Source organism: Symphalangus syndactylus, chromosome 9 (assembly GCF_028878055.3).
Source record: "Symphalangus syndactylus isolate Jambi chromosome 9, NHGRI_mSymSyn1-v2.1_pri, whole genome shotgun sequence".
NCBI classification, from domain to species: Eukaryota; Metazoa; Chordata; class Mammalia; order Primates; family Hylobatidae; genus Symphalangus; species Symphalangus syndactylus.
In genome coordinates this window covers 110,160,699-110,187,574 of record NC_072431.2, presented here as the reverse complement: position 1 = coordinate 110,187,574, position 26,876 = coordinate 110,160,699, and the positions used below count along the sequence as shown (strand labels likewise).

Below are 26,876 nucleotides of genomic sequence, written 5' to 3'. Positions count from 1 at the left end.
AGTTACCGACTTCTGAGCTTCGACCTCATCCTGTGGGCGCTGGCGGACCACGGGGGTTTTCCAGGGGCCAGTCGAACCAGATCTTGTGAAGGGAGCCGAGGAGGGAGTGGTGGGGAAATCGGGCCACGGCCCCTGACGACACCTGCCGCGGAGTCTGGGGGCTGAGGGGGCGGGGGTGCCCACGGAGTCTAGTATGGTGCCTGGCGTATGACCGTCCCTCAATGTTTGTTAAATGATTTGTTACATTAATGAACCAGAGAAATCGCAGTGGGAATGGAAAAAAGATTAAGTTGGGAGATACTAGTAGGTTCAGTGACGAGTTGGCCACTGTTTGGACGGAGAAATAGGAAATTCCGATCTAGGGTGACTCCCAGATTTCAGAGCGGTTTGGACACGCTGAATTTGAGGTGCCGGAGAGGTCGCACAGGCGGGGCGGCCAGCGGGCCGTTGGAAAAAGGGTCTGGAGCCAGAGCACTCACTGAGACCACAAGGGGGCAGCAAACATTTGGCGTACTACGGTGCCAATCTGTTTCTCAACATGCTTGCCCCAGCGCCCCTACTTCCCAACTTCCCCTCCCCAGGACCAAAACTTCCTGCATCCAAACCTCTTAGGCTGCCCTTCTCGGCTAGTGGCAGCAGGTAGGCTCCCAAGAGAGAAATTTAAAGGCCTTTGCACATGCTGCTCCCTTGGCTCTGAAAGTCCCTGGATATCACTTACCAGGTCCCTTCAGTCCCTTTTTTCTTGTGTCCATCTGATAGGACTGTCTATCCTGCTAGCCCGTGCAGGGCAGGGATGAGGTGAGTCCTATCTACTCCCATCATCTGACATTTGGAGGTCTCTTATTGGTAAATGTGGGATAAATGGATACATAAAAGAATATCCTATTCACATAATCAAATGAGAGCCTTCATCTTGAGAGCTCTACAACTGCCAGAAAGCCAGACCAGGATGAGTTTAGTTCCCAGTCAAACGATTAGGCCGGCTGACACCTCTGCCCCCCCCCCACCTCCATCCTAGACCAAGAAGCCAGCACACTCCTCCAGTCATCTCTATGGTTTATTGTCACTGGAATAAGAACACTGATTTGGGGGAGGGTGGGTGTTGCAAATTGCAAACCTCAGGTAACCTGACCTCCAACTTTAGAGCCCAGAGTACAGAGAGGTGGGCCTTGAATCCAATAAATACAAAGCTTCCTCTGCCTTGTAACAAAGGCAGGTTGCATTGGGCCCTGGAGCCTGACTGCCCAGGCCCACTTTGGGATGGGGAGCAGCTGTCACTCCTCTGCTGGCTTCACTTGCTTGGCGGCCTCTAGCTGGCAAAGTAGCTCATCCCACTGCACGAATTGCTTGGAGAGAAGCATTGTCTGGTTGTAGGTCAAGGTGAGAATAGGAATCTGAGTGAGGAAGTTTATGAAAAGTGGGGAGCAGGCAAACATAGGTGGGTGGGATAGGATGAGAGAGAGCTAGAGGTGGAACAAAAGGACAGGGCTTAGGGACAGCACCCATTAGGGTCCTAGTTGAGCAGAAAGGATACAGTCTTGTTGTATTCCTCCAGGAGAGCCTTGGACTCCTCAGTGATCTCCACACACTGGTCCTGTAGGGCCAAAGTGTAGCACACAAAGGAGCTGGGCAAAGCCCACATCTTCCACTAAACTTCCTGCCTCATCAGGGACTCCCACTCCCCATGGAGCCTAAAAAAGATGATGCTTAACCCCAAAGCCAAAGGAGCAAATGGCTATGGCAGCACTTTCAGGCTCCAGGATGGGTGCCCTAACAGCAGTCCAAAGACTGATGGAAAAGGGAGTGGCCACACATTAAGTAAACATTCCCCCTAGTATATGTCTCCTCTTCTGTCCTTGTTTCTGAACTCTCTTTGAACTTTACACTAGGGCCTGGGAATAGTGAAAAAAGAGCCCCTCTACCCACAGTCAATGACATACCATCCCCAGGAATTCTTGGGTACCTCCCAGCCTCAACCTTATGGTGTCTCAATAAAGTCCTGCTCTGGAAGCAGAAGGTTTGTACATGAACCTAGGCAAGTCCCTTTACCTTCCTGGGGCATATGCAAGATAAAGGATAAACCCCAAAGTTTCTGCTGAGCTTACAACAGAAAGGCCTGAAGCTGCTTCCCCAGGTGGCATGAGTTGGGATGAGGTGCTGTGCCACCTCCATCTTCCCTTCTAGTCATCACCCCTCCCATACCTGCTGCTGAATGTGGATCTGGGCCAAGCGCTGCAGGCGGACGGCATGCTCAGGAACGGCTGTAAAACACAACGCACACTGCTGGATGATGCTTGTGCCCTCCCCCGGGACTGCTCAATAGTCTATTAGGTCTTTGGCAGGATTAGAGTATTGAGTGGAGAAGCTAAACAAATGCCAGACTTCATCGACCGCTGCAGCTGGAGGTGGTGGTGGGGCTCCCTGCCCACTCCAGTCTTACTCCAGGACCCATAGGGGAGGGGAAGATACATGTCCCGAGGAGAAGACAAAACCCTGGGGTTCCCAGTGTTGCTCCCTACCCCGACCCCAGTGCTATAAGCAGGACCAGGTAAAGAGAGCTTTGGCTATTATAGGACCTGTCCCTTTGCTCTCAGCCCAGTGGGGGCAGGTCTGCCTGGCCTAGGGAACAGGGAGTCTGAAGATGGATGCCAGGTCCCTAAGCTGGAATCCAACATGCCAAGGCTTGGCCACCATGCTGGGCTCAAAGCTTAAGGCTGTCAGATACTCAGCGGGCAGCTGATCAGGGGTAGGGAGGGGGAGCTGGGAAAAATACCTCCAGAGACAGACAAGATGGATATCTGGATTCAATTAAAGCCACTGTCTCCTTGTCAAAGTCCAGGCCCAGGGACTGCTCTCAGCAGTGCAGCAGAAAGAATTCACATACATTCATGGACCTGGCAGAGACTCTGATAGTAAAATCTGGGTTCTGCAGCACCTTGAAGAAGAGATGCTTGGGGGTAGGTAGAAGGCAGAAGGAATCCCCAGAGCTGGGGACTGCTAGAGCTTAGGCTAGTGTTCTCAGGCCCAAATTGCCTGAGGTCCTAAAACTGGGCTCTCTATCCTGGTAATTTTAATTGGTGGATGTGGCAAGTACCTCAGGGTGAAGGTAAAGATAAGGAACAGGCCAGGCACAGTAGCTCACGCCTGTAATCCCAGCACTCTGGGAGGCCGAGGTGGGTGGATCACATGGGGCCAGGAGTTCGAGACCAGCCTGGCCAACATGGTGAAACCCCGTCTCTACTAAAAATAGCCAGGTGTGGTGGCACACACCTGTAATCCTAGCTACTTGGGAGGCTGAGGTGGGAAGTTTGTTTGAACCCAGAGGCAGTGGTTGCAGTGAGTCAAGATCATGCCACTGCACTCCAGCCTGGGTGACAAGAGTATGACTCTGTCCAAAAAAAAAAAGATAAGGAACAGACCCAACCCGAATCCACACAACCTGAAACACAGGAAAGTCTTGCCCATCCATCCACCTACCTCCCCAACCAGAGTAGTGAAGCTATAACCCCAGAGAGATACCTTTGATGTGAGCACTGTCCAGCATGGGCACCAAGGCATTCACCTGCTCCAGGAGTGCAACCTGGGAAAGGATAAACTGCTCCTCTAAAGCAAAAATGGACAAGATAGTTGCAGTGAAGCAAACCTGGGCATTGCTACTCAGCCCATGTAAGGGCCTGAGGACCTGGCAAGGGATATGGCTAGGTCCTAGAGCTTTAGACAGTGACTCTGTCCTCTGCCCCCTTCTCTAGGTACACATTTCCATCCTGCCCCCAACTCTCCTGGATGCCTCAGGTCTAAGGAGCCTAAGGAGCCTCTCAATTTCTCCAAATCCCACCTTTCTCTAAGGTTTAACTTCAAGACCTCTTCTTCTAGCCTCCTATCAACAAACTCAGGGAGCACCTCCTAGGCCACGGGATACAAAGTACTTCAGACTTGGATCCCCACACCCAAGGGTCCCCAGGAAGGTCTAAAAGAGGAGATATGTGGCAGACTACACCAGGCAGGTTCTGCTCAGTGGCTCTCAGAGGCTTAGACAATTATATGCTGGAGGAGAGCTGGGACAGTAATGGAAGAGTCCAGTGAGGAGAGCAGGATCTGGGCTAGGCCCTGTATGCACAGGGGATTTCAATGCACTGAAATCCATAGAGTGGGAAGGGTATTCAGGAGAGAGGACTGTTACGTGCAAATGCTTAGAGGCAGGAATGCCTGTCAATTAGTAGAGGGGAAAGAATTCAATTAGCTGAACTGGAGCAGGGAGAGCACAGGAAACAGAGTTGGATGGGAGGGTAGACCTGGCCGACTGAAAGGCTTTGAATGGCAGACTATGGAATTAGGACTTTATCCTAGCAAGGCAGGAGACACTGAGGTTCCAAAGTAGGCAAAGTGACATGTTGGAAACATGTTTTTGTGAGGGTGAGACTGAACCACATGCAGGAAGGGAAAGATTAGGGTCAAGAGTATAATTTAGCAGACTGTGCAACCATTCATATGCAAGTGGATGCACAATTCCTGAGGCAGTGCCACAGGGAGGGATGGAGAGGCTAGACTCAAGAGTCAGTGCAGGAGAATATCTAAACTTGGTGCTTCAGCCATGGCAATTGATCAAGAGCCTTTTGGGAACTCTGACAGCCGTTTTAGCAGGAGTGGCCCATCCTTACCCAGTCCTCAGTGCTGCATTGCACTGATCAGTCTCCTGGGAGACTGATCTCCCATCTGGGTTATAAGCTCAGGTCCCTGAAGCAAGGACCCTGTCTCCCCTAGCTCTGGCTGTGCCCATGAGGGCAGGGACTTTCTGGTTCACCACTGTATGCTTCCTCACCTAGGAAAAAACCTGGATCAGAGTAGATGATCATTATACACCTTTTGGATGAATAACGAAGTTTAAAAAACCCTAGCTTATAGAATGGCTGACTGATTAGCAGACATTGCCAAGGCAATAGTTCCTGCCTAGAATTCTGACACTGCAGAGCTTTCTCACATGAAAGAAAGATGTTGAAACTCATGCCAATACTGTCTCTTTTCTTTAATGGCAATGCTCTCTGCCCCTACCCTTTCCTAGAAGCTCCTCTGTCTAGTGAGCAGAAGTGAGGAAGGTTCTGAAGGAAAATCCAAGAGGCAGATTATTGATAGAACACTGGACTAGCTCCCACTGTGGCTGGCACCATGGCCTGCAGCTGGCGCAGAGGTATACTGTACTCAATGTCTACCAGAGGATCCACAGGATCCTCAACCCAGAACCAGGCCACAATTCCAGAGAGCAGCATCCAGGGCTTGTACCCATCAGAAGACTGGATGGGGAGGCCATGTCTGTACTTAACCTCCCCAACAACCCACATCCTCAGATGCATGTACACATGTAGTCCAGCATTACCTGCTAAGATGAATTGCAGCTTAGAGGCATCAGGTATGGCAATGCGGTCGATGTACTCAGGATCCAGGTACTTGATCAGATCTTCAACTAGAAAAGTAGCGAGACGGAGAATGGAATAGGGTTGGGCAGTAGAGCTCTGCCTTATGAAGGATGTTTCACAAGTGGTCAGCCTTGAGGACAGCCTTCAATGAGGAGCTGAAACCCAACAGTGCCACATGAGCAGGGCTCCACCAGGCTCCCTATCCCCACTTCCCTATCTCTCCACTCTCTTCTCTTGAGGTCTCTTCTGACATCAAGCTTCAGAGCTGAAAACACAGTTGCCACCAGCACTCTGGGCGCTTAGCATTCTCACTGACCTATCCTCACCAAGGGTAGAAGGCCTCTTTTCTCCTAGATGTCACCAAGACAAGCCAGAGCTTTGTCTAATTTCTAGTTACTAAGCAGGTTACTAGCTCTGACATAACCAGGCTCTCAGTGTCTAATTTGTTTCCTGCCCCTTAACCTTGCCTGGGAAATCCCATACCCTTTTTACCCTCCTTCACCAAGAGAAGCTTTCAGGTAGAGCTCTTATCTCATAACTTAGGACACTGTCATGGGCTTGAGGTTTAGCCACAAGGTAGAAAAGCACACCACAATTTACCAATTGAATTGGGTGCAGGTAAATGTCCTCATAATCTTTCTATCCCCAAAGGGCTATTCCAGTGACCTAATGAACTGAAGGGCTAGGGCCAGGTCCCAGGAAGCCGAGGGGTGGGATGTCGGGCAGGCAGGCACATCATGGAAGCACTTACTCTTTTTGTAGAGAATCTTCACCCTCTCCCTCTTGCTGGAAATGTTCCCCAAAGCCACCTGCACCTTGACCAGGCCGTCAGCCACCTGTAAGGGAAGTGGTGGTTAATTCCAAGATATACTACCTGGCTCAAGGCTTGGAAAAGTTAAAGAACCCTCATTCTCCCAGACTCTCAAACCTGAATCCCAGTAATCTAGGTTGGCCTCCCGTCTCTAATATTAAAGGAGTTGCAGCCCCACTTTCCAGGAATCCTGAAAGTGGAGAGAGAGAATCATGTACTCCTTGGGGAGTTTCAAGTCTGATGGGGAAGATAATGAACTATTTTAGAGTCTATGGAATATATAGTATACACAATATATTTTCTGGTTCCTAAGTCCTGGGTTTGGGCATGAGAAATGCAAGCATCCTCATTCAAGCCTTCATGACCTCTAGATAGGCTGGCCTACCTCTAGCCCTATCCCCTCCACATCAAATTTAGTGTGGGAGATGGAAGAGTCCAAACAACTGGGATCCCAATGATGGTGCAATCACTGAATTAGGGAATACAGAAGAGAATCAGGTTAGGGGAGAGAAAGAGTACATTTAAGAGCATATAGATTGAGTTTGAGATGACTATTGGATATCCAAGTGGAAAAGTCCAGTAGACAACTGGACATAAAAGTCTGATTCTCAGAACAGAAATCTGGACCAGAGATATACATTTGAGACATATTGACATGTAAATAGTAATTGACACCATGGAAGCGAGTGAGCGTACCTAAAGTTTAGGGGTAGAATGTAAAGAATCCCAATATTAAAGGGTCAAATAGAGGAGGAGACTAAGGAAGTGACTGCACTCACTCAGTTTTTAGGGTAGAGGATGAGGAATGCCAGGGGGGAGGCAAATAACACTGAGAAGCAGCAGTAAGAGGTAGAAGGAAAACCAGGAGGGTCAGCGTCATAGATCTCAAAGGAAGAGACTGTTTGAGAAGTTAGTTCTGAAATGGGAGCACAGTCTGCTAGTGACAACTAATTCCTCATTTAGTGTACAAACAGACATCATTACCTTGGACGCACTTAGCTCCAGGACATGCCTGACACGCCATCAGAAGTTCTTCAATAAAAGGTCTTCCCATAGTAGAAAGGGGAGGAGAGGGCACCTGAGCTTCGTAGTTGTCAAAATTCTGTCACTGGTATAAAGCAGTGCTAGTCCACATCTGAATACCCAGTACCCAATCTCTTCCCTTCCTAATCCTGGTCCTTTCAGACCTCACTTCTCACCCTTTGGAGTTTTCCTTATCCACCTCTGCTCTGCTTGCCCAGGGGTCCCATGGACCTCTTCCTGCACAATTCATTTAGCAATTAATTATGCAGGGCTCCATGACGGGCCTTCCCTATCGTGGACTTCAGCTCTTATTGAAACTCTCATTAGTCAGCTTCTCGAGTGTGTCAGGTCTCCCCAACTACAGCCCGCGAGGGCAAGGGCGGAGTCTCAGCCACAGCAGGTACTGAGCCCATGCTCAGGCTGGCTTAACCACCCGCAGAGCCCCCTATGACAATGGACCCCGATGGTCCAATCAGCTCTGGGAGGTCCCGGACCTTTGTTATTTCAAAGGCCGGGCTGCGGAGAACAGGACTGGAGCGGTTGCATCCCGAGGGCCAGGGCAGTGGACCGCTCTTGCTCTGCTCCAGAAAGGGACTACCGGACCAGACTACTCACCTTCCGAGAGCCGCGCGCCCCGCCCGGCCCGTACACCCAGCGCTCCAGCTCTTCCACTCGGGCCTGTAGCCTCTGCAAGTCAGTCAGACCCGCCATCGCTACCATCGACCCACCTCGGCCAGGAAACGGCCAGAGGGCGGGACGTCCGTCCAAATAAGAAGGCTAGCCAATCCGAGTGCACGAGCGGTCCTTTATACAGGAAGTGACGCCATGATTCAGGCCTTCAGTGCCGGAAGTTACTGCTCGGAGCTGTCAAAAGCTGATTACCTTGGCAACGGCTCTGTCCCAGCCCTCCTCTGGCTTCCAGTGCCTGGTTGTCAAGATAACCTTTGCTTTTCGGGTACCAAAGAGCTTTCCCCACGCCATTCCCTGAGTTTGCACGTGTACCAGGATAGGTCCATTCCCATAGATACATCATTAGGAGGCTCCATGAGTTACCATAAACTTTTGGAGTCTTCTAAGGTTCAGTTGATTAAGTAACTTGCCCAAGGCCACCCAGCACTATAGGGACAGAAATGGGACTTGAACTCAGGCTGTCTGATTCAAGAGACGGAGCTCTTCTATTCTCACGAAACTTTGCCATTCTGCCTTCCCCTCTGAAAGCCCCTGGCACAAGGCAGCCTATGTTCCACATCATTCCTCCCCACCTCCCATACCCAAACAAGAAAGGAGGCATCAGAGAGGGAGGGATCACAGCTTTATTGTCTAGATGTGACCTGAGGGATGTCTCTTTCACAGTACCCCAACCCAAACTTTCACTTGGCTCCTGAAGAGAAGCAGGGCTGACTCAAAAGGGTAGGGTCCTAGAGATGACATTGACAGAAAGGACACATGAGGAGATGATGGGGGTTACTGGAGGAAGAACCCTTTGGTAGATGCTGCCGGAATCGGCCAGGGAGGAGGTGCCCTCCCTTTACAATGAGGTAGGTGTAACATCAAAAGAAACTTTGGTTTTAAGTCCACATGGCATGGGAGGTGTGGTCCCCTCCCAGGGCTGGGTCCCAGAGTGGGCAGCCAGAAAGAATCAAAGCAGGGGGTCTCCTCCCCCCTCAGCAATGGGGCTGGGACTCTTAGTTTCAAGTAGGACCTCTCAGGGCAAGGTGCTGGAAGGGGGACCTGTGGAGGGTGGGGGTGCAGGGTTGGTTGGACCCTGGGAAGCTGGCACAGGCTGGCGGCGGGCAAAGAGGACACCTGGCAAAGGGGTGAGGAGATGGTAGAGGGCAAAAACAAGCAGGAGGGGGTAGGGTATGGAAACAGAAGAGGGGAACAAAAGTAAGCGTTCTGGTTGCTAGAACACTACACACGTACCCCTGCCACAAACAAATGAGGACAAGCTCCTTGGGTCAGTAAGCGACTCCATTGATAATGTAGATACCCTCAAACAGGTAAACAAGGAATATTTATGCTGATACATAGGCCCAAGACAAGACAGACATCCCCTGGTACTCATGCCAGAGAGGTCATGCCTTGGATCCCATGCCATGTAGTCACCCCCTTTAACCCATGCCAGTCTAGCAATCCCCTGAACCCCATGTTACCCATGCAAGTTTATATATCCCTGAACTTCATGCTAGTAGAGGAAGTCTAAAATCCCCATGCCAGCCTAAATACCCCGACCCCATGCCAGTGTAGACAGCCTGCAGTACCCATACCAGTGTAGACCACCCCGTTGATCTCTAGGGCCATGTTGATACTGCTGATGCCACTGCCTGCCAGATTAAGAGGCCCATCCAGCCGCTCTTCTGTCCAGGAGGGGGCAGAGGAATCACATTTTGGAGAATCAGACATCAGACTTATTAATAGAATTTCCTCCCTCCATCCCCGTAGACAGCCCCATTCCACTTCAGCTCCACACCTATACTCACACAGTTGTCTATAGAGGAATCTGTCTGCCCCGTCTCTAACACCTATCAGGTGATGGGTCAATCCTCCCTCGGTGTACAGTCCCGAAGCCCCCTCACAACAAGCCCCTCCTCACCCCTCAGGGGAACCTTGCCACGGGGCAGGAAACTGGGGGGCATGCCAGGTCGAGGTGGGTCCATAGGCCCCATCAGCACAGCTCTCTTCTCTGGGGGCTCCTCTGGTGCCAATTTCTCCCGTGTAGGTCCCAATGCCAGGCCCACAGGCAGTGCCAGGCGAGGGGTTGGAATTCCACTCTCCTCTAGAAGAACAGGTTATTCAGCTCCCCTGGCCAAACCAGCCCATCTCTGCATGGGTTCTCCCCCAGGCCTGGGACCAAAAGAGGTAACTCAAGCTCATGTACCAATCTCTCATCCTTCATTCGATCTATCTTCCCATCCACAGCCTCAGCCTGGAAGCGCTGAAGCTTTTCTCTAGAGCCCAAAGGATCAATGTACATGTCTAGAGAATTTGGGGGATTGTTTTTGGCTGTTGGTTATTAAATAATCCAGGTCACAAGAGGCACAAACTATATGCAAATAGGAGCACTGGGTGGACATGTGTGGAATGGAGCTGCTGTGATTAAAGGACCTTTTCCTGGCCAGGCGCGGTGGCTCAGCCTGTAATCCCAACACTTTGGGAGGCCGAGGTGGGCGAATCCTGGCTAACACGGTGAAACTCCGTCTCTACTAAAAATACAAAAATTAGCAGGGCATGGTGACGGGCGCCTGTAGTCCCAGCTACTCGGGAGGCTGAGGCAGGAGAATCGCTTGAACCCGGGAGGCGGAGGTTGCGGTGAGCTGAGATCGCGCCACTGCACTCCAGCCTGGGCAATGGAACGAGACTCCGTCTCACAAAAAGAAAAAAGAAAAAAGAAAAAAGGACCTTTTCCTGAACTTCAGCCCCTACACTTCAGTAACCCGTACCCCAGAGCTCTCATTTGACCGCAAACCTCAGGACCCCTAAACCTTAGTGACCCCCAAACCTCAGAAGCCCGTCAGACCTTACTGCTCCCATACCTCAATGCCTCCCCAGACCTCAGTCCTCACATTTTAATGGTTGCTGTATCTTAACGCCCACCTAAACCTCAGAGACCCCGAAACCTCCACCATTCTCCCCTCGCACCTTTCTTAATAGGGCTTGGACTCAACTGAGCGCATGCGTGCGCTGGCAGGCCGGAGGCGGAGCTCTGGGCGGGGCCGGGGCTGGGCTGGGTCGCCGGAGCGGGGGGGCCGGGACCCAAGGCTGGGCCCTGAGCGCCCCGAGGGGGCGGCCCTGCCAAGCCGAAGAGCGGAGTAGCGGTGTAAGCCTGGCGACGGCCCTCGCGCCGATTGCTGTCTATGGCGGCCTGGAGCTCCCCTGGGGAGCTGAGCGCTCGAGTCTCGCACTCGTACGGGTACAGGTATTTCATGTACCTAGGGGCGGACAGCGGGCAGTGAGTGTGTGGGAGACTGGGCCCAGCTGGTCAAGTCCCACACCCGGACGCCCGCCCGGGGACCCTCCCCGCCCCGCCCCATCCCGACCCCGTGCCCCCTTCCCTTCCGCTCGCGCCCCTGGCCTCACTGGGTGCGTAGAGTGAAGGCGGCCGAGGTGATGGTGGTGGGTAGGCTGAGGCCGCGCGTGACTTCCCGCCACACTTTGCGGTTGATGACTTCCACCAGGCCGCCCTTGGCGGTCACCAGGCGAAACAGAGCGTACAGGTCGAGCACCTGCTTCGCCATGATGGGCACGCGGTTCACTGGCGTCCCTGGTGGGGAGCGGGCTGCCGTCAGGACACTGAGACGAAGACCCTGTCTGCAGCATCCCCAGGGACTGATACAGGACGGGAGCCCCGGGGAGGGCGGGAAAGAGGGAGACTTGGGCGGAGCCCACAGAACCCCAGGGTCTCTATTTTAGCAGGAAGGACAGGAGGCTAGAACAGGGGTGTGCAAAGTTCTGTAAAAGGCCAGATGGCTAAATGATCTCTGTCACAACTACTCAACGCTGTCATTGTAGCCTAAAGGCGGCCATACAGAATACCTAAAGGAATGGATGCGGCTGTGTTCCAATAATATAGACTCTGAAATTCGAATTTCACCAGTCTGGAGATGTTATTCATCTTTTAATTTTGTCCCCCAACTATTTAAACAAGTAAAAACCATTCTTATCTTGCAGGCAGCTAGATTTGGCCTGCAAACTTTAGTTTGCTGTCCCCTGGGGTAGACCGCAGGAAGGACTTCCGGACAGTGCTGACGAGCCGGCCTCCCCTAAGCAGCAGCCCCCGGGTGGCTGCCCAAGGCTGGGGATGACGGGCGGGAAAAGAATCAACTCCCGCCTCGGCCCGCCGACTCCGCAGCCCGCGCCGCCCCCGCCGGCCAGTCCTGACAAAGGGGCCTGTCTGCGCTGAGCGATGGGCCCCAGTTAATTCCTTACCGATCCCGTCCCCTTCCGCCGCGCCTTTGGACCCGAACAATTAGCTGCGGCCTGATTAATGGGGGAAAATTATCGGCCCCGCGGGACCCCCTCCCCCTGCAGCTGGAGCGGTGGGAGGCAGGGACCGAAGGGAGGCAGAGCTAGTGGGGAGGGGCGGGCAGGCAATGCTGGGATCGGTTCACACCCGCTACCCCAGTGGAGGGGAGGCCTCGGGAGGAAGGGCCAGAGAGGGAACACTGGAACCAGAATGGGCCTCCCTGGGAACCAAAAGGACTTAGGGCCCTAATGAGGGTCCCTGGGAAGGGAAGGGACCCGAAAGGGGTGCTGGGGCTGGGGTGAGGGCCAGGGGCGGGAAGTGGGCCAGCAGCTGCACTAAAGGCGGTTGGGCGGGGCGGGGGGGGAGGGCGGGGAACAGTGCAGCCAGTTAATTAGCGGCTTATCAGGCTGCGCTCTGAGTAAGTTAATTAGCTTTGTAGAGAGAGATAATGAGTCAGTGTTCGGTCCCATGAATCTGGGGAGAAGCTGAAGTGATGGACTGCTGCCCACCCTGATGCCCTCCTGGACCCTTCTTGTGTTCTCCTCCAGCTCTGACATTCCTGGAAAGGAATTTCTCCTCCTGCACAGCCTCAACTCACATAGTCCCCAGCCCACCCCTTGGGAAGTCCTTCCTTCAGTCTAATCCTAGTCCTTCCTGCTGTAGAGCACATGAGGTGTCCCCTGCCTGAATCAAGAGAAAACAGGAAAGACATGGCTGGAGGGAGGACCCTGGACAGAGAACCAAGGCATTCTCAGCCCTCTGATTCTGGGACCGTCCCACCCCAGGCCAGCCTCCCATCAGTTCTCCCTCCCACCCTCCCAATTGATCCCACACTCATTAACCTGCCAGTGGGCTGGCCACTAATTAATCCTGGGGTGGAGGAGGGGGGCAGGGTCAGAGGTTAAAGACGCTATTGAGGGCCCAAAGGAGAGGTGCTGCCAAGCTCAGGCCTCTGCAGGGAGAACCCAACCGGGTTTCCTCAAACCTGGTAAGGGGGCAATTCCAGGGCCCTTCCCCCACATCATGCCACTCACCCCTCTTTTGCATGAAGCTAAACAGGTCATCCAGAAATTCCTTCCTCTTGGGGTCTGCATCGAGCTCATACAGCTGGGGAAGGATTGGGGTCATTCTACAGCTCTGCTGACCCCACCTCCCTCCCTTGACCCCAATTCAGGTTGTACCTTGAACAAGGGTCCCTAGCTGAAGGAGTCAGTAGGATCTCAATGTGGACTCCCTGGCATTAGCATTAGGCTCTCTACGCCTAGGGGCAGGCAGGGGTGGCTTTTTCTAGTACATACAGAGACGGGTACTGGTAATGGTACCCTGGGCCGTTCAAACCACCCATCTGGGGAGTAAGGGAAGAGAGGAACAGGATGGAGCTTGGAGGCTCAGCCTGTCCTCTGGGGCTCAGTCTTCCCCCACCCTCATGGGAAATTTAGAGCCCCAGGAAGGAAGCTAGGCTGGGGTTGTATACCAGACTGAGGAGACAAACATATATCTGATACTCTGATTCATTCATGCAAGGACTTCATGGTGTTCACATCCCTGTATGCCAGGGCTGGGGGTGAGTGAAGGGCAGAGATGCTCCTAACCCACCACTCAGGCAGGGTGATGCTCAGAAGCTCCTGAGTTGACACCCAGGGCCCTTCAGCTCGTCTTCTGGTCTGATTTCCTTTCAGAGGCAGTTACCCTGACTACAGAAGCTGCTATAGAGGCACTGGCCCTGTGCCACCTAGGACCTGTGGGGTCAGAGTTTAAAGGATCCACAGGCCATCTCAACTCTTCCTGGTAATCTAGAGTCCCACCTCCTGCATCAACACCCGAATACTAGTCAAGAGAACCACCCCTAGAGTCATTGACCCAGAGTAACAGTCTTTGAGTAACACCTATAGATAATATTCCATCACTCCATCCCCATAAGAATCCTCAGAGTATGAAACAAACAAAATACCCATGAGTAATAAACCCCAGATCCGCCTTTAGAGCCACATTCCCACAAAAATTGAGCCCTAAGTCTAAGATGTTATTACTTAGATCCAAGTAATAACCCCTAGAATTATACCTAGAAGAAACAGTCTCTAGAGCCACATATCCAGAACAGAGCCCTGAGTAACACTCAGTTTTATACTAATGCCAGAGTACTAGTCACAGATCAACACTTTTGGAATATACCCAGACCAACACCCTACAAGTACCAGAATAGCACACCTGGAGTCACAGCCCTGTGTAACACCTTCATAGGGACAGCCTTGAGTAGTGTCCTTAGAATAACACCCAGAAGGGTTCTCCAGGGAGAAAGAACCTCAGATTAAGGCCCTGTGAATGAAGTCTTGTCATTCTGAGTTGCAGAGGAGCGCTTTAGTCATACTGCGGCTGTAGTGGCCATCACAGGCTGGGAACTATCATCCGTGGAACTTAGGCCAGGGAGATTTGCATGGGGCCGGGGTTAGGAGGAGGTGACAGGAAAGAAAGGAAAGGTGTATCAGTCTGCCAAGGGAGTGATAACCTCCATTCTGCTTCCAAAGACAGAGGAAGCAACTGGGACACCCCCACTGGTCACTGGAATATGACCTTGTGACTTGATGTGTGAGAAGGTAGGCAGGGTGGTGCTGGCATTGGAATCCCCAGCCCCCAGACTGCCTTCCCTACACCTGGCTGGGCATGGTGGCTCATGCCTGTAATCTCAGCACTTTGGGAAGCTGAGGTGGGAGGCTCACTTGAGGTCAAGAGTTCGAGACCAGCCTGGGCAATACAAGAAGACCTTGTCTTTACAAAAGGAATTTTAAAAAATTAGCCAGGCATCTGTCTTTCCCTCCCTGTCACTATCCTCCAATCTTCTCTCTGTCTTTCTATAGGTCTCCGTGTCTCTGTGTCTCTTTTCATCTTGCAGAGGGTGGTGGGGGTGGGTGGGCTGCTAATCACCTGGCTCTACTTTTGCCAGAAGAGAGAGATAGGGGAGAGGGCCAGACATTGAGAGCATAGGTCCTACCTGCTTGAATTGTTCCTCGTAGGTCCACTCATGGGGATGGAGTCCAGGGGGCTGGCTAGAAGGCGAGCTGGGGCCCTGGGCCCCTGGACGGCTCTCCTCAGCTGCCTCCTCCTCTGCCCCAGCTTCCTCCCCCTTCTCCTCATCTTCTTCAGCATCTTCCTCTTCCTCAGCCCCAACCTCCCCCAAGGCCCCCTCAGGGGCCTGTAGGGTCCGGTGGTCAGGCAGGGGAGGCCGCGGTGGCAGCAGCGGGCGTGCAGGGGCCAATGGCCCCACCCCCTGGGCCAGCCGAGCTGCCTGCTGCTTCTGCAGGGCCTCCATGACAGCTTCCAGGCGCAGTCCCCCAGCTGAGGGGGGCCCTGGTACCAGGCGGGACCCCGAGGAAAGGGCCGCCTGTGGGGGAGGGAATTATGGGTGCTGGGCCCTACTGCCCCCACAGCCCCCCAACACAGGGGGAGGTGGTCATGGATTCAGGGAAGTGCAGGGGTCACAAGGAAAGAGGCAGAAAGATGGCTTTCCCAGAGGTGAACAGAAACAGGACCAGACCCGGGGAATCAGAAATGGCCATTGACTGAGGACTGGAAGAGTGAGCAGGTCAGAGAGGGTGACAGGGACCAAGAGACATCGGGAAAGGTGAAGGAAGGGAGAGAGAAAGAAAAGGAGAAGGGGGATGTCCGACAGAGACAATGACAGGGAGATGTGAAAATAGAGATGGAACAGGGTGACAAGGAGAGACAGAAGTGGGGTGACACAGAGACTGAGAGGGACCAAGATGGAGAGAGGCAGAGGTATCAGGCAGAGACAGGGTAGAGAGACAGAGATGGACAGAGATAGAATATTGGGTAGAGAGACAGGGAGGGTAAGAGAGGTAGAGGAGCAAGAGATAAAAGACCTAAGTGACAGGTAGCTCAGAGACGAACAGAGACGGAGAGACAGAGGCGGAGATAGACAAATAGACAGGGGTTGAGAGATAGGGAAAGACCAAGACAGCAGGAAACAGAAGAGAGAGATTAGAAAGAGATAGTTAAATAGAGAGGGGCCGACAGAGACAGGGACGGGAAAAGCAGCCGGAGAGAGGGGCAGAGGACAGGGACCAAGGAGTCGCGGGGATGGAGGGCAGAGCCTGGGACGGGCACGGGACCGGACGGGCAGGAGGCGGCGGAGTCGCGACGCCCCACTCCCTCGCTCCGGGCGCCCGGCGGCCGCACTCACCTGCCTGGCGTGGCCCGCTGCCCCCGGCGTCTCCACGGCGCTGCCTTTGCTCCGCCCGCCTCCCGGGCGGCCCTGGCCTCGTCTGGGTCCCGGCGGTGCGCTCCCGCCGCCCTGCGCTCCTCTGGCGGCTGTGCGCTCACTCGCCGCGCTGCTTGCGGCGGCCGCGGGGGCGGGACCCGAGAGGGGCAGGGCGGGCGGGGCGCATGGGGAGAGGCTCCTGTGGGCTCTGCCGCTCTCAGCTCCCCAACAGGTGTCTCCCACCTTCCTTCCAGCCAGCTTCGGGGGCAGGGGGCGCTGGAGAGCTGCGGGGGAATCGTACGAAAGTGAGGACTTCACCGCCACGGGACTCCGGACCAGAGCCCAGCCCAGCCTCACAAGTCGTGCCCCCGACACCCACACTCAGCACTGGGCTTCCATACACAAACAGCCGCATTCACACACCAACACACCTTGTCACAAGTTCAGGCGCACAGCTGCCCAGTCTCACACGTTCGGTGACATAGTCACCACAGTGCCAATGGCCTGGGCACGCTGTGATTAGGAGGGGAATCCCTCTGCAAGATGCTGGGGTGTGCGTGGAGGGCCTGGTTAGAATAGAAGCTTCTCCCCTTGCCTTGACCACCCCTGCCCTGCCCACGTGCTGTCCCCAACTGCAGGCATGCTGCGGTTTGCACACATGCGTGCACATGGTGGTGGACCCACACCTATGCAGTCAGACACACTCAGAGGTCTTTAAACTGACTGCACACTCACCGCATGCAGATACACAGCCACACACAGTTTTTGTCTCTTTTGACATTCTATTATGGAAATTTTCTTTTCTTTTCTTTTCTTTTTCTTTCTTTTTTCTTTTTTGGAGACAGAGTCTCACTCTGTCACCCAGGCTGGAGTGCAGTGGCGCGATCTGGGCTCACTGCAGCCTCCGCCTCCCAGGTTCAAATGATTCTCCTGCCTCAGCCTCCTGAATAGCTGGAATTAGCTGGGATTACAGGCGCCCACCACAAGGCCCGGCTAATTTTTGTCTTTCTAGTAGAGATGGGGTTTCACCATTTTGGCTAGGCTGGTCTCAAACTCCTGACCTCAAGTGATCCGCCCACCTTGGCCACCCAAAATGCTGGGATTACAGACGTGAGCTACCGTACCCAGCCTGTATTATGAAAATTTTGAAACATAGATGAGTGAATAGTATAATGAACCTCTGGTACTCATCATAGGTTTGTTTCAACAGTGACCGGCACTTCGCCCATGTTCACACACATTCTCCACCTATGTGTGCCTGACTGCCACATCTGTATCTCCAGACCCCCTCAGCCCACTGCTTTGCGCCCTCCCCCTAACTATTCCCAAGACGCTGAAATGCTGTTCCTTATTTGGGGGTTCTGAGTGGCAGGCCTCTCAGAATTTCTGCTCTGAACAGCCTGGACCCCACTTCTCCCGGGGAGTCCTCATGCTTCCTATTTCTTCCTGTGCCCAAGGGGACCACCTACCAAACAGAGGGACACTGTGAGGTGATGCCAAGTGTGTAAGTGAACAGCAGGTGTCTGTAGGGGTGACACCTGGCATAGGTATGAAGCTGTGGCACCAGACACTGTCTTCTGACCTCACACCCCCAGAAGGCAGGAATCCAGACATGACCTTTGTCTCCTCACTCCTCCCTTGTCCTCTGCCAATCAGTCCACTCCTCTCAGCCTCAGCTTGCTCTGGCTCAAACCACCAGCTCTTCTGACCAGGATCCCATGGTGGGTGCCTCCTCCCTGCTCTCCCTGCCTCCAGCTGCCACCCTTCTCTGCACCCTTCTGTGCCCAGCTTCTACTGCAGCACTAAGTCCTGGTTATCTGTGGCCCATTCCTGGCCATGCTGAGGCTCAGCCCCATTCATTCCTTTGGCTGCCCCAGTGTCCTCCATCTCAGATTTCAGAACTCTGAGCCCATCAGAACCCCCCAGCCTCCAGAAGCTCCAGGGATCCAATCACTGTCGGTACTGATGCCTCCTCCCCCATGGCTTTGTTTGGTGTGAGTATCCTGGGGCAGAGCCAAGCCTCCTCTTCTGCCCAACCCTCCCTGATGCTGGGAGGGGAGAATCAGTGAATGTGCCAGGCAGACAAACATGCCCTGGAAGTCTACTGGAAGACTGGAGAGCAGAGGGTAGCAATCCGCAGAACCGTTGTGCCCTGCTTGCTCCCTTTTCCCCACCACAGCTTCCCCTGGCTGCTCAGAGGAGGTGCATGGACAAAGGTAGGTGGTCAGAGTCTTCCTGGAAAGGTAGGAATTGGCTTGGGGAAATTCTAGTTATGACTGTTTGGAGATCGCTTTGTAGGGTTTGGGTTGAGCGGCAAGGGGCTGGGCAGTCACTCCCCCAGCCCCCAAATCCATCAAGCAAAGTTAATCCACTTTTGGGGTCTGGGCCAGGAGGGCTACAGCTGGGAAGGGCTGAGGGGAAGGAATATGCTTGACTGTGCTTGACTGTGACTTGGTTTATCTCTCTTCATCTGTGAAAAGGAAAGGCTGCCTCCCATACCCACAGTCTGGTCGTATACCTCACGGAGACGGAGACAGACCTAGACCTTCAGAGACCCATGCTTCATTCATCCAACACATATTTATTATCTATTTTTTTGCCAGACACTGTTGGACACAGGAGCAAATAAAACAAAGTCCTTACTATAATGGTACAATTCTAAGTGGGGGAAATATACAGTGTGTCAGATAGTGGTAACTACCATGGAGAAAAATGTAGCTGAGTTGGGGGGAACATAAAGGGGGGCATTAGTTACCTATTGCTGTGTAACAAATCACCCCATAATTTAGCAGCTTAAAACAAAAAACATTTATTTTCTCACAATTCTGTGGGTCTGGATGGTTCTGACTCATTGTCCTGTAAGGTGTTGTAGTAAAAAGGTTGGCCAGGGCTGCAGTCATCTGAAGGCTTGACTGGGACTGCAGGATCTACTTCCAAGATGGCTCACTTGCATGGCCCTTGGCAGGGGGCCTGTTTCCCCCCAGTGTGGGCCTCTCCATTGGATTGCTTGTATGTCCTCTCAACATGGCAGTTGGTTTCCCCCAGAATGATCCAAGAGAGACTCTTTAGGCAGCAATGCTTTTTGTGGCCTAGTCCTAGAAGTCACACACTGTTTTTTATGCCACATTATTTATGAAAGTACATAATTAAGTCTAGCCCACTCAAGGGGAAGGAATTTAGGCTTCACCTCTTGAAGGGCAGAGCATCAAAAATTTTGTGAAGGTATTTAAAATCACCATGCAAGAGATACTATTATATAAGTGTTGAAGAACTCAGTGAGCAGGAATTGAAGGAGGGGAGGAAGAGAGCTATGACTACGTGGATACCTAGGGACGAGCACTGCGGTCAGAATAGCAGGTACAAATATCCTGGGATAGAATTTTACTTGATGTGTTGGAAGAAAAGCAAGGAGGCCACTGGGTTGGAATAGGGGGGCTGAAGGGGTGAGTGGCTGGAATGTCTGATCAGAGGAAACATGGGCCTTGGAGTAGGCCCTTGTAAGGAGTAAAAGGACAGAATGAGATGGAAAGCCACTGGGTATGTCTCAGCACAGAATGAAAGTCTGACTGGCTGCTGCGTGGAGAACCCTCCACACAGGATGCATGCGTGAAGATCAGTTAAGGGGCAATTTTGCAATAGTCTATAGGCAAGAGATGATGGTATCTCAGACCAGGGTGGGGGCAGTGGAGGTGAGAAGACATGATTAGAGTCTGGATATATTCTGCAGATAAAAACAGTATTTGATGATGGATTGGATGTGGGACATGAGAGAAACAGATGTGTCCAAAATGACTCTGGGCAGCTGGGTAAATGGAGGTGCCCTTAATTCAGACAGAAAAGACTACAGGATGGTGGTGGTGTGGGGCTGGAAGAGAATTCGGTTTGCTTTGGATATCTCAAGTCTGAGATACCTATTAGACAGCCAAGTGGAGATGTTGAGTAGAGATGAAGGCAGTAAGATTTCCAACTCTAGTGCTCAGGGCAGAGATTTAGGCTGAGACAAAAATTTAGAAGTCAAGATATACAGATGGTAAAGTCACAGAATCACCTGGGAAGGGGTGTAAACAGAAAAGAGGTTTGAGGACTAAACCCAAGAAAGTCAGAGAATGAGGAGATAGGAATCCAGTAGCTGGGAGCAGTGGCTCACACCTGTAATCCCAGCACTTTGTAAGGCCAACATGGGCAGATCACTTGAGGTCAGGAGTTTGAGACCAGCCTGGCCAACGTGGTGAAACTCTTGTCTCTACTAAAAGAAAAAAAAAAAAAAATCCAGTAAAGGAGGCAATTAAGGAAGAGTAGCATCCCAGAAGCTAAGAGGGCCTTCAGAGTGATTACCTGTGTCAAATGAAAGCTAAGAACTATGAAATGACCAATGGATTTACCAGCAGAGATTGGGAGGGGCCTGGGAGCCTAGTCCTTTGTGGATGTTTGGGAGGAATGACAGGGCAAGCTGGGTCATCCCTGACATGTGGGCTCTGAGCCTAGAGGCAGAGCTGGGTTACAGAGTAGGAATCCCCCAAGGAGGCATGGCTTTGCAACCTGGGGTCAATGGAGAGGAGCCAGCCAGGGCCTACTATGCCTGACACGGTGGTATTGGGGGTGAAGAGTCAGGTTCAGGTTGGCCAACTTACCTGGACTCCACATTCAGTCACAAATTGACTTTTGATGTTGTTTCTAAATGCAGTTATACATACAGTCTTTCGGATTTGTGTTCTTTAGAATGTTAAAATATCTAATTTTTATAACCATGTTTCTTCCATTTTTAAAATACCAGGAATCCTGAGAAGCAGGAGTGATCTATGCCTTACCCTCAGAACAGGGCCAGGACGAGGGTGAGGCATGCTTGGTATGTAAGATGCAGAAGTTAAGGCAAGAGCAGGGTCTTTGGGAATGAATGCACTTTAGGCACCTCTCTTGCCTTACCTGAGTCCAGGCCCTACCTACCTCACATACTGCCAGGTAGTGTGCCTGCCTTTCACTGTGGGAGCCTCCACATTAGTGGTGCGTCCTGGAGAAGGCACACCATAGACTGGAGGAATTCCTGTTCTGGGTAGGGGCAGACTCCACTCTCGGAGCCCAGGAAAAAAGCCGACTGAGAACAACTATGCCTTTCAGCTAAAAAGTGGGTGCACACTGCCACCCTGTGGCCATCCAGGGGAAGAGTCTTAGTACTGTTCCCAGGATTGCACCGGCAGAGGTAAGGCCAAGACACACTTCAGGTCACCCTGCCCTGAATTTCTCAAATTGTGACATTCGCAGCTGTGTTGGAGGGAATCTTATTGAACATGTTGATCTCTCGCAATGGAGCTCAGTAGTCTGAGCTACTGACTCAAAGAGTGTCCTAGGTGATTCTAAGGCACACTCAAGTATATAGTCCCTACTAGTCAAAAATCACTGTCTTGTCAGGCACGGTGGCTTGTTTCTGTTATCCCAGCTACTCTGGAGACTGAGGAAGGATCACTTGAGGCCAGGAGCTGGAGATCAGCTGGGGCAACATAGCAAGACCCCGTTTCTAAAAAAAATTTAAAAAGCTAACCAGGCATGGTGGCATTTACCTACAGTCCCAGCTACTCATAAGTCTAAGGCAGGAAAATTGTTTGGGACCACGAGTTCCAGGCTGCAGGGAGCTATGATCATGTCGCTGTGCCACTGCACTCCAGCCTGGGCAAGAGGAGACCCCATCTCTTAAAAAAAAAAATCTACCATGAATCACACAGCAAGAGAGAGATCTTTCTGAGGTCCCCAGGAGTCAGAGGCTTTTTCCAGCTGCTCAGACACACAAAAAGATGGAACAGATCAACAAATCTTTATTAATAGAAACAGACAGATGGACAGAGAATGCAGCAGGGGCTGTCTGAAAACTGTGATGTGTGTGTGTGTGTGTGTGTGTGTGTTGTATGTGTGTAAAAGGCCTTCTCCGGGCCAGGAAGGGCCCCTTAGAATTAGGCCCACCTGTCTAGATCCTCTCCTCAGTGGTGGGTCCTGGGCAGAAACCAGCTTCCACATCATACCCCCAAAGGAAGAATGGGGGTCTTTCTGGAATGGAAGACGCTGACTGCAAGCATTCTTCACATTACTCTGGTTCCCCAGCTGAGCTTGGTTGCTGAGGGGGTTGGGGACAAGCCACAGGGGCACTTGCATAGCAGGGGAGTAGAATGGGGATAAGGCATATGGTGAGGACAGGGGAGAAGGGGAAGGGCATCAGAGCTGCAGGTGAAGGGGGCCTCCAAAAGGCAGCTCCTCTTCCCCCTCATCCCCTCAAATTGCTGCTGGGTTGAGGAGTCAGACTGAGGCAGTATAATACCCTCCCCCATCCTTAACTCCAGAACCCCGGTTCGGTGGGGAAGAGGTGGGAAGCTGTGGAGCTCTGGGAAGGACTGAGTTAGTGAGTCAAGCTTGTGATGTGTGTGTTTGAACACAACTGGCTCCCTTGGTATACTGGGGGCTCCCTCTCCAGATGGGTGTGAGTGCATGGTCCTACTGTGCACACAGGTCTCAGTATCTATATGTGTCTCATTTGTTCCCATGGGTCTCTGTGTTTGGATACATAAGCATGGATATCCCTGCTCATACAGCAGGAACTCAGGATCTGCATGGTGTATGTCCCTGTCTGTAAACATGGGGTCCAGCAAGTGGATATGTGCGGGCCTGCCCGCTCCTGTCCATCCACAGGTCTTCCTTCAGGCCTGGCTGGTCAAGGGTCCCGGCCGAAGAGGTAGGTGGTGAGCTCAAGCCGGAGGCCCCGAGCATAGGAGCGAAGAGTATAGAAGAGGGTGAGGAAGTCCTGGGTGCTGAAGACAGTGTCGGCCAGCGCGAAGGCCAGGGTGGATGGGATGACACCCCGGCCATACTCCACCATCCATGTGTTTGGCCCCCACTCCACAGCTGTTGCCTCACCAGGCCCGTGCACTACCGTCTCCCCTGGGGGACAGGGAGCACCCAAGTGAAAAGCCAGCTCTGCCCTGCCCTTCCATGGCTGCTGCTTTCCTGGCCCATGGACTAACTAGGGGTGGGGAATGGAGAGGGAGCTTCAGAAAAACAAAAAGCCCTACCTCACTGGGCTGGCCCAGACGGCCACTCCTAAATGTTCTGTGGCATCATCTGACCCATGTCCTCTCTTTGGGGAAGCCATGGACGGCTACCTCGCTTGGCCATGGACCCACTGTATGGAAGTCTGCACTCCCAAGCCTCACTAGAATCAAGCAGAAATTTAGCTAAACCTGGGCTGGGCTTGTAGCTAGGAAAGGGGTAGTTCCAGGACTTGTGAGGCTTTATCTGAAAAGTGTTGCTGTTCAACCACCATGCCTGTGATGCATACACCCAACCTCAAATATACTGGGAAGTCCAGTGCTCTATTTCTTAATCCCAGAACGCCTGTAATCCCAGAACTTTGTGAGGCCGAGGCGGGTGGATCACGAGGTTAGGAGATCGAGACCATCCTGGCTGGTATGGTGAAACCCCATCTCTACTAAAAATACAAAAAAAATTAGCCGGGCCTGGTGGCGGGCGCCTGTAGTCCCAGCTACTCGGGAGGCTGAGGCAGGAGAATGGCGTGAACTCGGGAGTCGGAGCTTGCAGTGAGCCGAGACTGCGCCACTGCACGCCAGCCTGGGCGACTGAGTAAGACTCCGTCTCAAAAAACAAACAAAAAGATAACTGTCTGTCTTGTCTTTTGGGGTATTGAGAGCGTTTCTGATTACCCACTGCCTCCCCAACAGTTGTTGGAATATTGTCTGGGCAAAATTGTGCCTGGGCAGATAAAAATCAGACATGTTTAACAGGAAGTTGTTATGTTTTGTTTCCCCTTAACAGAGGAAAGCAAGAGTCCCTCAACTCTGCCCCAACCAATCACCTGTGGCTTATGGGAGGGTGGAGGAAGGGAACCATGAGGAGGGCCCCCCCAAAACACTCCTTTTCCATGCCATGCTCCCCGCAATTGTGGGCACCCCCCGCGTGAAGGGACCCACTCCTCTAACAGAGCCTTCTTACCCACCTGGGTAGAAGACCTCACTTTTGGTGGTGCCCTCTCTCCACTGGTGGAAGGTGCCAGAGATGATGGTATCCGAGATCTCAGCCCAGTAGCGCCCTGAGTGACAATCGCACAGTGACACTATCAGGGTATTCGCGCCATTGCATGGCCCAGCCAAACATCAGAAAGGAGGGCATGGGCCCCTTTACAACCCCAGCCTCCCAGTCCGGCCCGCCGCTAGCACTGACCCGAGTGGCCGCGGGAGCCCAAGGCGGTGCCGAAGAGCAGCACATACTCGGACAGCGAGGCGTGCAGAAGGCACATGGCGCCCATCCAGCCACCCGCATTCACGAACACCCACTGCAGCTCCTCGTCGGGCAGCACGTGGCCTGGGTGCAGCCGCCGCAGCTCCACGATAAGCCGAGAGAAGGCCAGCTCGTGGTCCAGCCCTGGCGGAGGCAGAGGGGCGGCGGAGTCAGGGCTGGCACCGGTCCTGGGTCCCGGGATGGCGCCTTCGGAACCCTAGGCTCCGCTCCCGGGCCGGCCGCTCCCCTCCCTGCCCTCTGCCCGCTCACCAGCGTACTGCCGCGCCAACTGCGCTATCTCTTCGCGCTGGAAGACGAAGCTCTGCGTACCCAGCCAGAGCCAGACGACCTGGGTCAGCACCGCTGCGACAGCCAGGAGCAGCGCGGCCCACGCCCACCGCCGGCCCACGGCCCACTGCATCCCGGCGGGCGGCCTGGCACGGCGCAGCTCAGGAGGGAGCCCGGGCCTGAGGCTTTGCGCTCACGGCCTCGGAGCCCGCCGGCTGCCCACGAAGCGCGCCCCCGCCACTGCCGTGGTACGGCTCGCCCTGACCAATCAGAGCGGCCCGGGCACCTTGGCACCGCCCCTTCGGTCGAACCATTTCCTCGGCGGGAGCACGGAGGAGTGGGGCGGTGCCGCGCAAGGGAGGCGAGGGGGCGGGACCAAGTCGCCTAGCGGCAGATGTCAGGGTCTTCAGGCGAGATCTGACCACTCTACCGACGGATAGGTGTGGGGGTAGTGAGACCCAGAATGGACTGGCTCGCCCGAGCTCACTGGCTGGTGAAGCAGACAAGCCCGGAAGTGGAGCCTTCTGGGACTCAACGATTGTTAAGGCCCGCCTTTACCAGGACTGAAGCGGAAAGGAGGCAGTTCGAGCTGGGAGCCCTAGGGTGGGCATTCCAGAGGCGGTGACACCTGATCAGTGTCTTTAAGAGCGCGCAGAAGGGGCATGCCAGCCCACAGGGACCGGCCCCTAGAGCAAAGGCCTCCGAGGAGAGATAGCTTGGGGTCTTCAGGGGCCTACAATTCCTTCTCTGTTCTGCAGCACAAAATGTGAGAGGAGGCCCTTGTAAACCAGCTGAGGGTTATCAGCAAGGGAGAAAGGGGATTAGATTTTGCCACCGAGTGGCACAGGACTGTGGAGTGGAGGGGAGCAAGATGAGTCAGGGAGACCATGACTGTGGGCCAGGTAAGAGGGAAGGTCTGTGTCAGTGGAGATGGAAGAAAGAAATGAGCTTAACAACTCAGGAAATGGAGTTGGCAGGGCTTAATCTCTTCTTCCTGGAATACTCTTTCCCCCTTTATCCTATCCCCAGTTTCCCCTTATTTGGCTAATATCCTTTGCATGTCTAGTGGGCAGTTGAGTGTCCAGGTCTGGAAGCTCAGCTCCAGTCTGGAGATAGAGCTGGGAGTTGTCATTCATTCAGATATTTTGTTGGCACTTGTATGTGCCAAGTTCTGTGGTGACCATTAGGGATATGGCTAGAAACAATGGTCCCACTCCCCAGCTTAGAGAGCTCACTGGAGAGTCTACAGAAAACCTCTAAGAATGGATGAAATCTCACAGGGAGAGAGAATAGAGTAAGATAAGGCTAAAGACAGAGCCCCGGAGAGCAGCAACAGCAAAGGGTAGGCAGAGGAAGAAGAAAGCAAAAAGGAAAAGAAACAAAAGAGAAAAGAGGCAGCATTGTGCAGTGATTAAGAAATAAACTCTGGAGCTGGACTGCCTGAGTTCAAAGCCTGGCTCCTGCTACCTACTGGTTGTCTGATCTTGGGCAGGTACTTAAAATCTCTGTAACTTAGTTTTCTTACCTGTAAAATGGATTGGAGAAAAGTACCTACCTCATAGTACATATCTTCATTGTGATGAGATTAGATGGGTTAATATTTATAAAGCAGTTAGTGCCTCACATGGTGAGCATTTTATGTGATGGTTATATATATAAAACATAAAGGAACTGGAAGAGAGTACCCTCATACGTCTTTGACCTTAAAGAAAGAAACTGAGGCCGGGCGAGGTGGCTCATACCTGTAATCCCAACACTTTGGGGGGCTGAGGCAGATGGAACACTTGAGTCCAGGTATTCGAGACCAGCCTTGGCAACATGGTGAAACCCCATCTCTGCAAAAGGTACAAAAATTAGTCAGGAGTGGGGGCGCACACCTGTAGTCCCAGC

At 53.0% G+C, this 26,876-nt stretch overlaps 2 protein-coding genes across 10 annotated transcripts; both read right to left on the bottom strand.

Annotated features, from left to right (window-relative positions):
* Window positions 1-1,044: 1,044 nt before the first annotated feature.
* Window positions 1,045-8,062, bottom strand: DCTN3 (dynactin subunit 3). 3 transcript variants are annotated; one of them, XM_055293946.2, is made up of 7 exons: window positions 7,861-8,062; window positions 6,163-6,247; window positions 5,372-5,458; window positions 3,520-3,603; window positions 2,203-2,261; window positions 1,535-1,594; window positions 1,045-1,364 (listed from the first exon to the last, which is right to left on the bottom strand). In XM_055293946.2, exons 1-7 carry the CDS (start codon window positions 7,963-7,965, stop codon window positions 1,275-1,277), a joined length of 570 nt encoding a protein of 189 aa, XP_055149921.1. In that variant the 5' UTR covers window positions 7,966-8,062; the 3' UTR covers window positions 1,045-1,274. The 3 variants fall into 3 exon arrangements, with proteins under 3 accessions (XP_055149921.1, XP_055149922.1, XP_063465891.1); XM_055293947.1 differs by lacking the exon at window positions 1,535-1,594 and having other exon boundaries at window positions 1,045-1,394; window positions 7,861-8,023; XM_063609821.1 differs by lacking the exon at window positions 3,520-3,603 and having other exon boundaries at window positions 7,861-8,023.
* Window positions 8,063-8,540: 478 nt separating this feature from the next.
* LOC129490231 (sigma non-opioid intracellular receptor 1) lies at window positions 8,541-25,456 on the bottom strand. Of its 7 annotated transcripts, none has more exons than XM_055293914.2 (11): window positions 24,969-25,239; window positions 24,642-24,842; window positions 24,418-24,534; window positions 16,407-16,708; window positions 15,198-15,587; window positions 13,243-13,315; window positions 11,323-11,506; window positions 10,885-11,174; window positions 9,839-10,021; window positions 9,513-9,602; window positions 8,541-9,051 (listed from the first exon to the last, which is right to left on the bottom strand). In XM_055293914.2, the coding sequence occupies exons 1-11, from the start codon at window positions 25,117-25,119 to the stop codon at window positions 8,951-8,953; spliced, it is 2,082 nt and encodes a 693-aa protein (XP_055149889.2). In that variant the 5' UTR covers window positions 25,120-25,239; the 3' UTR covers window positions 8,541-8,950. The 7 variants fall into 7 exon arrangements, with proteins under 7 accessions (XP_055149889.2, XP_063465883.1, XP_063465884.1 ...); XM_063609813.1 differs by having other exon boundaries at window positions 24,418-24,510; XM_063609814.1 differs by lacking the exons at window positions 8,541-9,051; window positions 9,513-9,602 and having other exon boundaries at window positions 9,904-10,089.
* Between the last annotated feature and the right edge of the window lie 1,420 nt (window positions 25,457-26,876).